General features: G+C 49.7%; 5 protein-coding genes across 5 annotated transcripts; 4 read left to right on the top strand and 1 right to left on the bottom strand.

Moving 5' to 3' along the window:
* The first annotated feature begins 129 nt into the window (after positions 1-129).
* On the top strand, positions 130-1,014 carry RSM27 (mitochondral 37S ribosomal protein S27). The gene is made up of 3 exons (XM_024464451.1): positions 130-218; positions 275-527; positions 591-1,014. Exons 1-3 carry the CDS (start codon positions 180-182, stop codon positions 638-640), a joined length of 342 nt encoding a protein of 113 aa, XP_024327944.1. The 5' UTR covers positions 130-179; the 3' UTR covers positions 641-1,014.
* A 163-nt stretch (positions 1,015-1,177) lies between these two features.
* VC83_00763 (uncharacterized protein) lies at positions 1,178-5,387 on the top strand. The gene is made up of 4 exons (XM_024464450.1): positions 1,178-1,812; positions 2,013-2,084; positions 2,171-3,214; positions 3,266-5,387. Exons 1-4 carry the CDS (start codon positions 1,699-1,701, stop codon positions 3,920-3,922), a joined length of 1,887 nt encoding a protein of 628 aa, XP_024327951.1. The 5' UTR covers positions 1,178-1,698; the 3' UTR covers positions 3,923-5,387.
* Positions 5,388-5,876: 489 nt separating this feature from the next.
* VC83_00762 (uncharacterized protein) lies at positions 5,877-7,871 on the top strand. The gene is made up of 3 exons (XM_024464449.1): positions 5,877-6,609; positions 6,749-6,954; positions 7,019-7,871. The coding sequence occupies exons 1-3, from the start codon at positions 6,468-6,470 to the stop codon at positions 7,622-7,624; spliced, it is 954 nt and encodes a 317-aa protein (XP_024327950.1). The 5' UTR covers positions 5,877-6,467; the 3' UTR covers positions 7,625-7,871.
* Positions 7,863-9,261, bottom strand: VC83_00761 (uncharacterized protein). Its single transcript, XM_024464448.1, has 3 exons — positions 9,057-9,261; positions 8,352-8,998; positions 7,863-8,296 (listed from the first exon to the last, which is right to left on the bottom strand). The coding sequence occupies exons 1-3, from the start codon at positions 9,197-9,199 to the stop codon at positions 7,905-7,907; spliced, it is 1,182 nt and encodes a 393-aa protein (XP_024327949.1). The 5' UTR covers positions 9,200-9,261; the 3' UTR covers positions 7,863-7,904.
* A 2,263-nt stretch (positions 9,262-11,524) lies between these two features.
* VC83_00760 (uncharacterized protein) lies at positions 11,525-15,502 on the top strand. Its single transcript, XM_024464447.1, has 2 exons — positions 11,525-14,557; positions 14,622-15,502. The coding sequence occupies exons 1-2, from the start codon at positions 12,064-12,066 to the stop codon at positions 15,257-15,259; spliced, it is 3,132 nt and encodes a 1,043-aa protein (XP_024327948.1). The 5' UTR covers positions 11,525-12,063; the 3' UTR covers positions 15,260-15,502.
* Positions 15,503-16,047: the final 545 nt, after the last annotated feature.

Here is a 16,047-nt window from a genome sequence, read left to right as displayed (position 1 = left end):
AGAGAGTGGTATTTCTTTAAAGCATCACGTGAATGACAATTATCGAGAGAAATATCGGAGAAATATTGTACCGATGTATCAATGTTGTCGCGCGCTAGCCTATTCAGGTTGAACTTTTTGACGTCCCTCCCCGAGGCCAGGAGAGCTTGACCAGACCTCCCCCAAGAACATCATCAACCATGTCGGTCGCACGGTCGAGAGTTATAGATCTCATGAAGGTACGTTCAAAAATACAATAGGGGCATTGCTTTTACTGACGCGATTGGCACTACAGACGAGATGCAGGATCTTTTCGACAACCTTTAATCCCGAGGGAGTACGAACCGGTAACAAGATTCTGCGACAGCGACTAAAGGGCCCAGCGCTGGCAGCATATTATCCGCGGAAAGTTGTCACTATAAACGATCTCCGAAAGGCATACCCAGAGCTGAAGACGTGGGACGAGAAGGAGGAGGACCGACTGGAGAGTGTTGCCATTACCAAGGCGCGTGGAAAGGGCCCGCCAAAGAAGAAGCGCACGGCAGCAGGTAAGCCCAGACAGCGCCAATATGTTTTATCTAGTGGATCTGTAAATGCTAATATATCCACAGAGTCCAAGAAGCTCAAGGGCAAGAAGAAGGTCACCACCGACGAGGCCTGAGATGAGGCGTGGCCTGTATATTAGTGTATAATGGCATTGACGGCGTTTGGAAACCGGGGGTATATCAGATTCATAAACAGTTCCTGTGTAAATCAAATACTTTTATGATTATACAACAGTTCGACCAGAAAACACTTCTTTGGCAAACTCTTGGGCCTGGTGAACCGTCAGTAACGGTGCTGTTTCAAGTAAACTTCTGGACACAGCGAAAGACGTGGTGGCGTTTTGTTCGAGATTTGCTCTTTGTGAAACCCGTGCAACTTGATTTACATGATATATGTACTGGCAGTTTGTATGTTTTTTTTTGTCTTATTCTCTTCTTCATAATAGTTCTGCCATATGGGGTGGATTCTTTGGCCATGTTACGAGTGGGCTGAAGGCAGATCTTTAAAGAACTCTGAAGCATGAAGTGAGGTTTATATCCTTGCAAGAAAATTAAATCTGGGTGCTTTGTGAAGTAGAGAGGGAAAGTCCCTTGATCCTTAATTCACTTGCCTTGGGATGGTTGGCCTCACGAGTAACTCTAATACCCAACCCAACAAGGTGGCTCTACCAAAAATCTATAAGAGCCGAGTTGCTTCACCCACAAACTTCTTCTTCTCTTCTACATCACCACCTCACTTCGACACTCCTTTTCACCATCATATGGTCCTCAAAAGTTATATCATATAAGCTATTTAACTCCCTTCCGAGTCAAACAAGTTTATATTTCAGTTAAACATCAACACGTACCTCGATCGACCGAGGCCATCCGCTCCTTCCTATCTTTGTGAAATCAACTCGACCGCACCAGACAAAATTTTGACGGAAGGAACGACAGCCGTTCTTGCAAGTATCTTAAGCACATATTTACACATATCTGTGTGGCCCTTACCTGATCTAATCAGTTTGAGCTACAACTCCTATACCTTTGTGATCTTCTCTGTTTCCTCTCTTTCTTCCCTCCCAACCTTCATCACCAAACATCTCCGACCATACTACCCTCTCGACTCCCTTTACCCAACTGAATTACAAACCCACCACAGCACTGCCAGTACTGCAACTGAGAAACGATCAACATGTCTTTCACTGTTGCAGCTACAGGCTCGCCAACTTCTCGTCGAACCTTCACGAGCAGGAGCCAGTCTCAAGAGAATGCTGGCTTCGAAGATGAAAAGCCACAGATGCGTTCTGTAAGTAAACTCTCGAACTATATCTACCCCCACTCCAATATCCAGAACGAGTGTTCATGCACGTCGACCTATGGTGTCTAGTTCTGTGGCATTCGTATGCTGCTCTCTGCCCATATTTCATTGTTCCAATGTCCCTCCTGACCAACAATCTGACGTTTACAATCCTCATGTTCTTATCGACCCCAACTAATTCAAAGCAGGACCCTACCAACATGCTGAAGAAGTCTACCAGTGCTCTCTCCAGCTCCAAGCTTGTCAACCAAGTTCCCAAGGTCAGTTATAACCCCGATGCAGCAGCTGCCATTCCAAACTTTGTCTAGCTCTTGCCACTTCAGACTCAAACTAACAATTGCAGAAGGCGAAGATGAACCACGACCATACATCTTTCAACGAACTCAACCCAATGGATAGACTCCTTGCGAAGCTCTCTGAGCAACAGGCAACTATCAACAAGCAGCACGAAGTTCTTCAAACCGCTGATGATGCACACCGCACCCATGTATCTTCAGATGTTGAATATGTCGCAACTTCGGCAACGAGCTCTGTCTCGGTTACTCCTGCCACAAACTCTGCTGAAGGCACCGTTTCCGGTAACAGCACCGATACAGTCGACACCGTCGATGAGAAGAACACTCCACAGCCAAGCAAAGATGAGGTTCTCCGCCTCAAAATCGAACTCGAGAAAGCCAAAGGCAAGATTGCCCGCATGGACCAGGAGCTTACTCAAACTCGAATCACCAAGCATACTATTGAGCAAGCTATTGGTAGCAACTCGGAAACTGACTTCCCAATGGACCAGCTCAATGCTCCTGGCCGTTCTGTGTATCTCCCAGATGGTACTTGGATTGGCCAGGACGATAACCATTCTGACAACAGTGATGCTCTCTCTGTTGGTGGCTTCAATCGTGCCAGTGGGATTTGGGGTAACTCTGGTAGAGCCCCATTCACCAATTATCAAGGTGGCATGCAAGACCTCCAACCTGCTTCTGGGTTTCCTGGGAACCCTTGGGCGGCGGGACGTGGCTTCAATGTACCCTTTTCTGATCTCTCTGGGGGGTTGGGCCAAACTGTTCCTGGCTTTCGTTCTGACCGCCTTATCCCTGACAATGATAGCTCCATTGGATTAGCTGGTGACCGCCGAAACGCCAATCGCGGCCGCTTCATGAACCGCACTCCAGGCGCATTTCCATACGCAAGCAGCAACAGCTCTTACGATGGACTTACCCCCACTACATCCTACAGTTCTGTTGCAGGCCTTGGTGGAGGTGCAATCGGCACTATGGGAGGATCGATTGGGTTGAATACTGGTGGTGCTTTGAGCTATCAGACTCAGCCACTTGGGACCCCTCTTTCGCCATTTGCACCAGAATTCAACTCATTGAATGGGCAGTGGAAGAATGATGTAAGCAGTCAAACCTCTTCCCAGCCGTTTCATAAAATACTAACTTCTAAGAACACAATTGCTGTTGAGGGCCAAACCTTCCTCCCGACTACTGAGCCATTGAACTATCGTCGTTTACTTGACCGCACGGTCAACTGCAACTGGAAGTACATTGTCGATAAGATTGTTTGCAATAATGATCAGCAAGCATCTATCTTTCTTCAACAGAAACTCAAGGTTGGTACCACTGAGCAAAAGTATGATATTGTCGAGGCCATTGTTGCTCAGGCCTACCCGCTGATGATTAATCGCTTTGGCAACTTCCTTGTTCAGCGTTGCTTCGAACATGGTACTCCAGAGCAGGTTATCAAGATTGCTGAAGCTATTCGAGGCAACACATTGAATCTCTCCATGGATGCATTTGGCTGCCACGTCGTTCAGAAAGCCTTTGACTCTGTCCCGGAGGACTACAAGGCGATCATGGTCCACGAGTTGCTTCGCCGCATCCCGGAGACCGTTATTCACCGCTACGCCTGCCATGTCTGGCAGAAGTTGTTTGAGCTGCGCTGGACCGAGTCACCACCTCAGATTATGAAATTTGTGAACGAGGCTCTCAGAGGAATGTGGCACGAGGTTGCCCTCGGCGAGACTGGTAGTCTGGTAGTGCAGAATATTTTTGAGAATTGCCTCGAGGAGGACAAGGTAAGCCATCATCACATATGCGCCTAAATATTCATACTAACATATTGTAGCGCCCCTGCATCGAAGAAGTTCTTGCTAGTATCGACATCGTTGCTCACGGCCAGTTTGGCAATTGGTGCATCCAGCACATTTGCGAGCATGGAGTACCGGTTGACCGTAGCCGTGCTATTGACCATGTCATCCGCTATGCTTCTGAGTATAGCATGGACCAATTTGCCTCCAAAGTTGTTGAAAAGTGCCTCAAGATTGGCGGCGTGGAATTTCTTGGTCGATATCTTGATCGTGTTTGCGAAGGCCGCAACGACCGTCCACGCATCCCACTCATTGACATTGCCAGCGACCAATACGGCAACTATCTCATCCAGTACATTCTTACTCACTCCAACCCCCAGCATAGAGAGATTGTCGCTTGCCACATCCGCAAGCACATGGTCTCTCTCCGTGGATCCAAATTTGGGTCTCGTGTCGGTATGCTTTGCACCAACCCTGCCATTGCAACCCGCCCTGGACCTGGCGTTGGCCCCGCCCTCGGCGCAAACCGCATGCCTCAGGGCAACCCCCGATTTGGTGGCGCTTACCGCTAGATATTGATGCTGCCGCACCGTTGCCAATTCGGTAAAGCATTCCGGACTCTTCTGCAGGTCGTGGTCTGGCATTGCACGATATTCACAGGCGATGGAATAGCAAGTCATATTTCTGCAGCATAAATCATATCCCCAAAACAAGCTTCGTCTCAGCGCTTTTGGTGTTACCCATATATGGATGTCCCGATCGGCTCCTGAAATCCTCTGATCACCCAAGCTCGCTTTGTTTCAGTTCGGCGGTACTATTTTCAAAAGATCGTTTTCGTCTGAGATCCGCCAAAAATTTCTTCTTTGTCTTCATTTCGACATGTTCTCAAGCAACCTACCATACCATTACGTATCATCCTACGCTATGGATGTTATCCCATGGGCGACTTGGAAACTTTATGTTTATCGGCTTCTCAAGGAGTTCCTGCCTGAGGTGTTCCTTATGCTTTACAAATTGTTCCTCAAATATTTACCTTGAAAGTGAGAATCTGCTCGCTACTAAGGCATTGTTCTGATAGTCATTCGCCAGAGTTGAGAAGGGGCGAAGAAGCCAGATCGTCATAGTGCGTGCGGTTTGGGCATGGACAGAGTGGTGGCTTATATCGTCAAGGTGCAATTTTCTGGGTGGCTAGATCCTCCTGCCTCCTGCCTCCTGCCTGCGTTAGATCAGCTTTGTTATCTAGTCATCCATTCTAATAAAGATTGCTCATGAGAATAACTTTCTTCGGGGCGTATGGTTATTTGCTACTCTTCGTGCTTTCCAATATAGCATTGCTCTGTTCGGCTACGTTGTCAGTGGTTATTTAGGGATTCTATATTAGATAATAGACACTACATGCATTGATTTTATTTTATTGATGACCGTCTTAACTTGTGTCCACGATGATGTTGATGATATGGGGATGGATGGTTTTGATAATTCGTCGGTACTTGATATGTTGTACCCACCCGTATCTTTTACATGCACTAATACATTGATGCATAAAACTCGAGGTACTTCCCATTTTCTCGCTTACGGGTCACATGACACACCGAGTCCGTACTTCAGAAATAATTTCCTGCCTCTCTTTCCGTTCTTCTTTCTTTCCACCACATACTCGTGAACGGCTTGACACCAGCATTCGTCTTCGGACGCATAATGGAGTTGCCGTTCAGTTTGACTTCGAGGAGCCATCAAATCCCCATGATGTCAATTATCTAGTCAACGGGTCTGAGATCGATTAAGCACCTGCAACCTCGATGTTTTTGAGCCCTTCACGGGAGCTCGACGGAGAGACGGGTGTCTTAAGTCACTATATTCCAAATCTTTTCGCAGATGCCGTCGGCTTATGATGCTAAAGACTCACCATGGTGAATACAGTTCTTTTGATAGGATGTAGCTTTTAGTTTTTTTATTGAAATATGACCGTTTTCTTTTGCAGTTCTGGAAACCAATATAATGTCTCAATTCGGAGACGCCAATCCAATTCATCTATGTGATGTGATCACTGGGCAGGTGCTGTGCATATTATCTACCGCGATAAACGCGAGACGCGATCAAAACTTTTCTTGACCGCGCTCTTTACAGCCAAACGCGGTTCTGGACGCGTCAAAAAAAAGTCGGGGGAAGGGTTTCGGGAGGTCTTATTGAGGGGTGCCGTATATGACGCACGAGGCCCGCGATGATCTTATATGGCCATATATCCGTTTCATAATCCTACGTTATTCAAACAGCCAGCTCTGACATATCACATCCTTTTATTTACCAGCATGGCTACGTGACCGAGGACTGGAAAGACCAAGGTGTGAGACGCGGTTTTTGGTCACCTAATTAACTTCAGCCTGGTTGCTGCCTTCTCATCTGCCTTCATCTATCTCCATCTACCTACCCCTCATCCCAACCTTCACTCGCATCCCGGCGCATGAATTTCGCGCCCATCTCAAATCTACGCTCCCTCCAATCTTGAGACCGTTTCACACACACACACACACCTAGACAAATCGTCATAAGATCCGCACCCATGGGTCTCCTCAGGATCCCACGCCAGGATAACCAAGAAGGTTTCGTCCTGGTGCACATCGTCCCCCTCGCTCAAAAGGCCGCTGCGACGCTGAACGTCAAGATCCTGGCTACGGAGGGGGGTGCGCCTTTCGCTCTTACCTGTAATACCACACTCCCAATCCCTTCCCCCAATGCTGTCCCCAGGCAGTATCCCTGTGCCTTGCCGGGGATTAATGCACTTTCTCCCTCCCTTCCTTCCTTCCAGAAGATCCGCTGACCCGGCTGACTGACGCCCTTAAGTGAAACAGAATCAAGTCCAGAAACTCAAATCCAAGAAAGCACCCTGTACCGACAGCGAATGGGAAGCGATATTGGAGGTTATACTACTCCAGCAGGAGTCAGACCTTGAAAAGGCTGCTGCGACGGAGGGGATAGAAGTCGAAGCTGCTATCGAGGAGGATGTAGCTGTTGAGCTCGTCTTCAAGAAATCTACGTCGGGTATCACTGTATGTCCCCCCTCCCCCCACCCCCAAACATTCCCGAGTACCCCAGCTGACCCTACCCCGCTAGCAACGCCTCGGCTCCCTCCGCCTCCTCCACGACGAAGACCAAGAAATCGAACTCTTCGACTGGTGCGGTGCCTCGATCCAGCACTCACACTCCCTAACCAGCACCCTTAAATCCGCACAAGTAGATCTCCTCAAAGAGCAATCCAAAAGCCAGAAACTCGCAGAGCAGTTGGAGGACCTGCTCAAGGCGAAGGGGGATCATGAGCATGCCCTGCTTGAGAAGTTTTCGCTGCTGTTGAATGAGAAGAAAGCGAAGATTAGGGAACTGCAAGCGGGGGGGGGGGAGGTGGAGATGGAGATGCCTAATAGACATAAAAAGGAGTCACCTGTAGAGGAGAATGCGGGGAAGTCGAGGAGGGGGAAGAGGAAGGCGGAGACGGTGGAGCCGGAAGAGGGGGAGGAGATGGCTGTTGATGACGAGGGGAAGGAGGAGGGGGCGACGAGGGATACGAGTGATGAGCAGGAGACGGAGGATGAGGACGAGGAGCCTGTTGCGGCGAGGAGGGGTGGTGGGAGGGGTGGTGGGAGGGGTGGGAAGGCGGAGGCTGAGGCTGAGGCTATGGATGAGGATGGCTCGGCTACGGAGTCGGAGGATGATGGGCTGTGATAGGTTTGGTTGTGTAGTTGGAAGTTACTATACTATACGTAATGAATATGATGATTTTGGAAGATGTGGCAAGGGGCAGAAGCGTGATAGTAAATAGTCTTTAAACATGTAACAGTCTTAGCCCTCAGCAATTTGGCGCAGGGATTCGTACTATATGCCTCGTCAGATTCGTTCATTTGATAACTATCTCCCAACTCCAAAATTTCCCCCTATCCCCATCAAATATCCCCCAAAACGCCAAAGCTATGCACCCACCATCATCCCCCCAAACCCCCGGCCACTAACCCATCAACTCCACCCCCTGCCTCACAGCCCCCACGACCGCGCCCGTTTGCACCACCTCATTCCCCCCACCACTAAGCCTATACTCCACCTCCGCCAGCCCATCCATCCACGTAATCATCGTCTGCGCCGGCGTCTCCAGCTTCGTCAGCTCCTCCGCGATCGAGGCGATGATATCCGCCAGCGCGAGACCCTTGTTCGCTTTCAAAGTGTTGATGAGAGAGAGGCAGGATGAGACGTCGGAGGTCTTGAGGAGGGTGTCGACGATGAGGGAGATGTCGGCGGGCTCGGGGGAGGCGATGCATTCGTAGATTGTGGTGGTGGTGATTTTGTTGCGGATGATCTCGGATTCTTTGGGGATGGGTTGGCCTTTGATGTGTAGTGGTGTGCCTGGGTGTATTGTTAGCTGCTGTGGGATGCAATCAGGGGCAATGGGGGAACTCACTGCTAGCATGACAAGCTTGAAGCACATTCAGCGCTCTCCTCATATCCCCCTTGGACAATTTGGTCAGCGCCTCCGTGGCTTCACGCGTGATATTCACCGTCTCCTCCTCAATAACCTTATCCACCAACACCCTAATATCCCTCTCCTTCAACGGACTAAACCTAAACCTCGTGCACCTCGACAGCAGCGCCGGGGACAACTTATGCGTATAATTCGCAATAATACAGAACCGCGTGTTAGCCGTGTACTTCTCCATAATCCTCCTCAACGCCATCTGCGCCGTCGACGTCATCGCATCCGCCTCATCCAGTATAATCAACTTATACGTCGCCATCGACTTTCCCGACGCCTCGCTCGGGGCGGAAGAGAAGATCTGCCGCGTGCTGGCGAAGGTCTTGATCTGCTCGCGCACGACGTCGATGCCGCGGTCGTCGGAGGCGTTGAGCTCGAGAACCATCTGCCGCATGTTCTTGACGCCGTAGATGCGGCGGGCGAGGGCGAGGACGGTGGAGGTCTTGCCAGTGCCGGGGGGGCCGTAGAGGAGAAGGTGGGGGAGGCGGTTGGTTTCGACGAAGCGGTTGATGGTGGCGATGATGTCTTGGTGGCCGGAGACGTCTTCGAGGGTGTCGGGGCGGTATTTTTCGACCCTGGGGTGCAGGATTAGTTATGGGTAAGTGGGATGGGGAGTTGGGGACTTAGACATACCATGGCAGGGTATCTTCAGCTTCCACGGGGAGGTTTGCAGCGCTTCTCTTGCCTTGGGTGGCCTGCTTCGAGGAGAATGTAACTGCATTGTCTTCAAGATCCACTGCAGTGTCTACGTCCATTCCATCTTCGTAGTCGGACATATTTGCGGGTGAAGGGTTGAAATAGCAATTGCAAAGATTTAATGTGGTCTTAGCCTTGCACCTTATTGAAGCTTTGGTACTCGGCGTTTGGGGGACGGGGGACGCGACAGACGCGTAAAGGGTTGGTGCCTCAGGCATTATAAGGTATCATTATGGTACTCGAGGACTCGGACCTTTTTAGTGTACGGAAGGGTATGAAGCCGTACCTTTTTCTGTATGAAGATGTATATTTTACACCGAGTTAGGGTTAGCACAAATACTCATGATACTCATGAGTACTAGGTCACATGCAAATCACGTGATCTATAATTTAAAGAGCTTTACTGTCATACTGACATTCGTTGCACTCAGTTTGCTATCAAACTCAAGAGCAAACTTGGAAATCTCCTCCTCAAACCTACAAGTCACTATACATATTTTGGCTTATCACACCAACAACAAGAGCAATACTACTCAATGATTGCTACAACCATCTATGATTCATTACATGTCATCGCTCCTTAGTTACTGGGCCGATATTACCACATAGCATATCTCTACAACCCTCTATGATTCATTACATGACATCACTCATACTACCACATGATATATCTCTACCAACTAGAGGCCTAGGAGCATCAACGATAGCTCTAAAAGCTCTGTCATACTGACATTTGTTGCACTCAGTTTGCTATCAAACTCAAGAGCAAACTTAGAAATCTCCTCCTCAAACCTACAAGTCACCATACATATCTTGGCTTATCACACCAACAACAGAAGCAATACTACTCAACGATTGCTGCAAACTCTTCTACTACATCTGTTTATGCTACATACATCACGGCATATCATTTGGACACTCATTGAACAAGTTATTAAGAAAATCTCCTCCTTAAGGGGGTGGGCCAATACTACCACATGGCATATCTCTACCAACTAGAGGCCTAGGAACATGAACGATAGCTCTAGAAGCTTCTACAACCCTCTATGATTCATTACACGTCATCGCTCCTTAGTTACCCACAAGATTGGTTAAGTTATGACATAATTTGTCTATAGGTACTCTGACCTTGGACCTCCTTTTCACTTCCTATAGGCTAGGAACCCAAGAGATGGTTCTATGGGATTCTCTTACGTTCACTACATGATTAGCAAGCTAGTTGTGGGTCGCACTTGATTTCTAATACATTTACCAAGCCTGGTTAGTCATGGAAAGTCATGGAAAATGAGAGAACTACACTGTTACGACGGAACAAGAAGGCTGGCCAACTACAGGACAGGAAGGAGGGAGGTCGCATGAGACCGGCCCTGGTACCTGGAGGGGCAGCGGGGAATAGTAGTTCCGAAAGTATCACGTGACGGACTCGCAGGATGATGAGAAGAGTCCTAAGAGTCCAGGACTCCGAGGACTCGAGTGAGTTCCCAGGAGTCCACTAGGCACGTGATGGACTCGCAGGATGATGAGAAGAGTCCTAAGAGTCCAGGACTCCGAGGACTCGAGTGAGTTCCCAAGAGTCCACTAGGCACGACGCCACTATATAAGTAGATAGTATTTCCTTAGATAGGAGCTTCATGCTCAACTCAATACAGTATTTGTTATATACTAGTAACGTGTTACTTGAAGCCTTTGTGTCTGATCCCCTGCCTCCTCTGATAAGTAAACCTTTACGCAAGAGAACCTCTGTGTCTTCTATCGTTTAGAAGTCAGCGTTACACTAAGGAGCGATGACGTGTAATAAATCATAGATGGTTGTAGCAATCGTTGAGTAGTATTGCTCTTGTTGTTGGTGTGACAAGCCAAAATATGTATAGTGACTTGTAGGTTTGAGGAGGAGATTTCCAAGTTTGCTCTTGAGTTTGATAGCAAACTGAGTGCAACGAATGTCAGTATGACAATTCTCACATCTGGTGCACCCACCATTACAATTGCTTCTATAGCAAAGGACCACCTAGCTATTCCGGCTACCTCAGTGGACTCCCGAACGAGTATTTAGTGTTGGCGGTGATATTATCACAAAGAAACAGAACAGATTATCACCGTCTACACTTAGATATCTACTTTGCTTATGGAATTGGGGTATTTTATTACTGCTTGATTTCGTAAAACCGAGGAACCGACCTTCAAAACATTAACACGTGTATGATAATATTACTGCTCTTTTCATTATTCACTGGGTTTATTCCAATATGTTCCGTACTGTATATTAAAAAATACCCCTCGCACAGAAATCGTGGTCGTGGTCACTTGGTCGCTTGGTCGCTTGGTCGCTTGGTCGCTTGGTCGCTTGGTCGCTTGGTCGCTTGTTCCCCCATCCTATCGCTAATCGATTGCAGATTGCGGGTGGCTGGCGACCTTGGTCTGTGCCTGGTCCCTCACACCCGCCCTGATTGCCAGATTTTGCGACGCGAACTAACCAACCTCGCCATTATTCGAAGCTGTACCTGTCACTCCCACACAACCTTCTACTCTCAACAACCACCTCGACAACCCACGACCACGACTGACATACAGCATAGAGCGACAGCAATACCATCATCACATTGCGCAACTACCTCCACGACTGAACGACTTCGTTGCGGCTGCCTGCGCCATTCCAATTACCCACCAAACAAACCACCATCGCGTTGAACACCGACAGGACGAGCAAACGCGCGACAATTACCTCACAGACACGATAATCCCAATCAGCAAACATCAATTGTGCATATAACCTCTGTCTTACGCCTTCCGAACCCCCGCCACGTTCGCTTTCCGTCATGAATCGCGACACTCGGTCGCGATTGTGAAAGTCATTGCCATAGTTCGGATTTTTGTGGTCCAACAGACCACGGACAGGAATAAATTACCATTGAAAGGAGCGGCTTAGACCGGATAGGCCCGCAAAATGTTACAGCTGAAGCATCGACAGGTGGTGGAGGGGGTTGTGGAGAACTGGGACGATGACGACCTGGACATTGGAGGAGACGACTTTGCATTCCCGAGCAGGACCGTGTCCATCGCGACAAGTGCCGGTCTATCACACCACCGAGAGTCTAATTCATCGCATCTTTCCATTCGCTCGGACTTTGACTCGAATCACGGAGATGAGGAACGTCAAGTGCAGGTACCAGGCGATGACGAGAGGTCCAGACACGATGCTATAGCAGCAGCAACTAGGGCTGGCATCCCACTGCCACAGAATGTTCCGGCGTCAGCACTTATGGGAGGAACTATAAAGCGACTGGGCGGAAAGAAGGTGAAGAAGGTTATACAGCAGGACGACTGGGACGACGATCTTGAGCTGCCATCTATTGGAGGAAAGGGATTCCAGATCAAGAAGTACGACCCGAGCGAGTTCCCTGATGCTCTACGACAGGTCAGCGGCGCTGGAGGAAGCCAGTCCGGCTCGGCGAGAAACGAGTTCAGTAGCCCCGAATTTTCCAAGTTTGATGAATTCGACAAATACGCTACCATAAAGCCAAAGACTAACTCTGGTCACCTCAACCTGGACCAGTTCCGAGACGGCGACGATGATTATGATTTCTTTGGTGGGGGAGGTGGCACTATCAAAGTCACGAAGAAGCGCCTGGTGAAACCCGTCACGGTCGTTGTTCCACCCACTCCGGTGAAACCGGGGTCCAAAGATGATGATGACTTCGAGAGCGACTTCCAATTGCCCTCCGACGGCAAACCACTCAGATTGTCTGTCGGAAAGGATATCCCCAAAACTCCGGCAAGCTCACAAGATGAGTTTGACGAGTGGGGCGAGGGAAGCCTGGGAACGAGATTTGGAGGAACCCGGAGATCCGATGGCCGCCGCTCTAATAGAAGCTCGTCTGCTTCCGCCCTCAGCCCCAGCGTTTCCAGCTCTATTACAATCGAGAGCGAGGATGAAGGCCTCGATGGACTTGTTCTTCCAACCGGCCCATTTAACTTCGAGGATATCCTAAAGAAGCGCCAAGAAACCCAATCACCCGAACACCAGGAGGCCCAAACCCCAGGCACAAAACCTGAATCAACCAGACCAGCTGCAGCTTGTCTTTCATCGAAAGATGACTTCCTCTTTGGTCTTGAGATTGGCGATGGCGATGTCTTCAATTCGGGCCGTTTGACCCATAACCGCAATGTGAAGGTCAAGACAAGCCGACCGATGAGCCCGCAACGACCAAAGACGGCGGTTTCGTTGAAATTTACAGATAAACCATCCCCACCTGTGGCCTCCTCAAGGCTTCCCCGACCCCTCGGCCATGAGAGGCACGCTTCAAATCTCGATCCTGTCTCAGAGAGTGGAGGTCCCATGTCAGCTCAGGTTAAAAGAACACATTCCAGGCTGGGTCATTCTTCGCAGTCTTCCGTTAGCAGCATACCAATACCCGCCACCCCCACTGTACAATCTATGCCACCATTAACACCACGCCGACGTGATCTCGCGCAGAAGCCGTCGCTCAATGCCCTTCGCAATGAACCGACGACGACCAATGCTCAACTTCTCAAGTTGAAGAGGTCGATGCCTATTATAAGACACACCAACTCTCCTGCAAAGCCAGTGGTACATCGTTACGACAGGCCATCTTCCCGAACCGACTCAAACAGCAGGCCGAACTCAATTATTAGGCCCAAGACCCCAGTTGACCAGGAACGATCGGGCGCGGATAGCAGTATGTCTCATGCGAGGAGAAACCCAGTCCCGTTCCTGCCAGCTGGGAACTCGACCGCACAGTCTCATCATGTTACGATCAAAACCTCCCGCCACTTCCGCCAAAATGACTCTACATCCTCGATTACCAGCGACTACAGATCGTCGTCTCGTGCTATGTCTCGAACGACAATAAGATCTCCGAGTCCAAACCGCGCTCGGCTAAGAAACCCCGAGGCATTGGCTCGGGAAGCTGCCTCAAAGAGACAAGTCACGAAGCCTCACAAGCAACGTCACTTCGGCGATGGGCGTGAATTAGACGGGTTTGATGATCTACCTACATCTCAGACTATTGAGCAGAAGTACATTAAACAGCCTATCGGCCGAGGACCACCAAAAGCTCTCATGCGGAACAAGGTTTATCAAAACACTATTCCTGATAGGAGTGTCTCAACGACGCCTCTGCCTGGTCCATACTCTCCCGCGAGGTATGAAAACAACCGCTATGAGAACCTGCCGAGATTCGCGCGAGACACAAATGCGAGTCGGATGGCCAGAGAGCAGGTGCTGTCTCAGCGCGCGCCGTCGTCGCAGGGTGGCCCGCTGTCTACCCTGACGAACCAATGGAAAGCTCAAATTTCAGCGAAGTCCAACCTCCAGGCCACCCGCCCGCCGCAATCACTTCGAACAAAGAAGAGCAAGCCAGCGCAGCAGAGACCTCACCTCATCAAGCCACTCAGCGACACCAGCCAAACTACAAAATGTAACCCCCCGCCATTCCACCCCGCCTCTCAATCCTAAAATTTATACTAACATGCCCCCCTTAGCTATCAAAGGGATGACCTACAACCCCACAACCTATCTCTGGGAAGGCAACGAAAACGACCTCTTCCCCTTCGACGCCCCCATCGACTCCCCCACCCCCTCCACCATCCCCCCGCACTTCTTCCGCGAAAAAGAATCCTCCACCCCGCGCCCGGCACTCATCACAAACATAAACGCCTCCCAAGGCGTCCAAGTCGTCGGCGGCATGGTCTTCGACCCGCAACGCATGTGCTGGCTCAAAGTCCCGCATCAGCAGCGCGGGAAATCCCGCTCCCGCAATGCTTCCGAAGGGGGGGACACAATGGATGGCTTCGACGCCCTCGATGACGAGGAGGAGGATGTCTTCAAAGACGTCCCGGATCTGGAAGATAAACCCTCCGCGTCATCCCCCGACAAGGACGCGCATGAGTCCGGCGTAGGCAGGTCGCGCAAGAGCGGCGGCACGGATAGTGGTGGGCTGAAGGACGACTGGCTCGTTGGGGAGGAATTCGATGTTGGGCCCGAGTTTGTGAGGCGTCAGCGAGAGGAGGAGGAGAGGTGGAAGAGGAAGGTTGAGAAGTGGATTGGCAAGGATCGCGAGGTCGTGGATCGGGAGAGTAATTGGCGCTGGCGCATTAGGGATGTGGTGAACCAGCTGTAAGAGATGAGTGACGAGGACGAATGGCTGAGCTTCTGCTTCGTGCGGAAGTGGTTTGGATATGATAGAACACGGCTGCAGAGCTCGGGCGAGGAGTATGTTTTGTGGATTTGCTGTGTACGTACGCTTGTTGCTTGTTGGACGTTTTTGCTTGGGATGAATGGGATGGGGTGGGGGTATAGACGGCTTGGTTGGTTGGCTATGAATCGGGGCGCTTTGGCTTTTGGCTGGGTTTTTTGATGTGGTTGGGGGAAAAAGGGGGGGGATGGGGGGGGGGTTACGAAAAAGATGAGATGATGTCATGACTGTGATGAATAGTAGCAAAAGCAAGCAATTAATACTCCTGCCCACACACATCATTCTTATGCTCTATTACTCTTTATATGTGAAGTCTGAAAACTTATGTGAGACTACCACTCTGGTAGATGTCAGCTTGATGCCAGCCGGTTATTCCCATTATGGTTTCAACAAATCTGTCTCTCTCTTCTATGGCTGCTGCTTTCAGCACGGTACAGTGACAACTAATGTTCATGATATACATGGATATCCGATCCAATCTACCTCAAATCCAAGATGAATCCTGAGAATGGGCTTAAACCCATACTCATAAGCAAGCCGTGGTCGAATTTGCAAGAGACGGCGGTGACGTGAATAGCTAGTGACAATAGGATTAATTTGAGCATCCATCAGGTTGCCAGTGAGTGCTGATCCAAGGACCTGCGGGAGAGAATAGTTGGGTAGCACTTGAAGAAAGATATATTGGTAAAGTTTAGCTGATGTGTTCGACGTGC

The sequence above is a fragment of the Pseudogymnoascus destructans genome (genome assembly GCF_001641265.1).
Source record: "Pseudogymnoascus destructans isolate 20631-21 unplaced genomic scaffold scaffold_2, whole genome shotgun sequence".
In the NCBI taxonomy this organism is placed as follows: domain Eukaryota; kingdom Fungi; phylum Ascomycota; class Leotiomycetes; order Thelebolales; family Thelebolaceae; genus Pseudogymnoascus; species Pseudogymnoascus destructans.
This window is presented reverse-complemented; position numbering and strand designations above follow the sequence as displayed.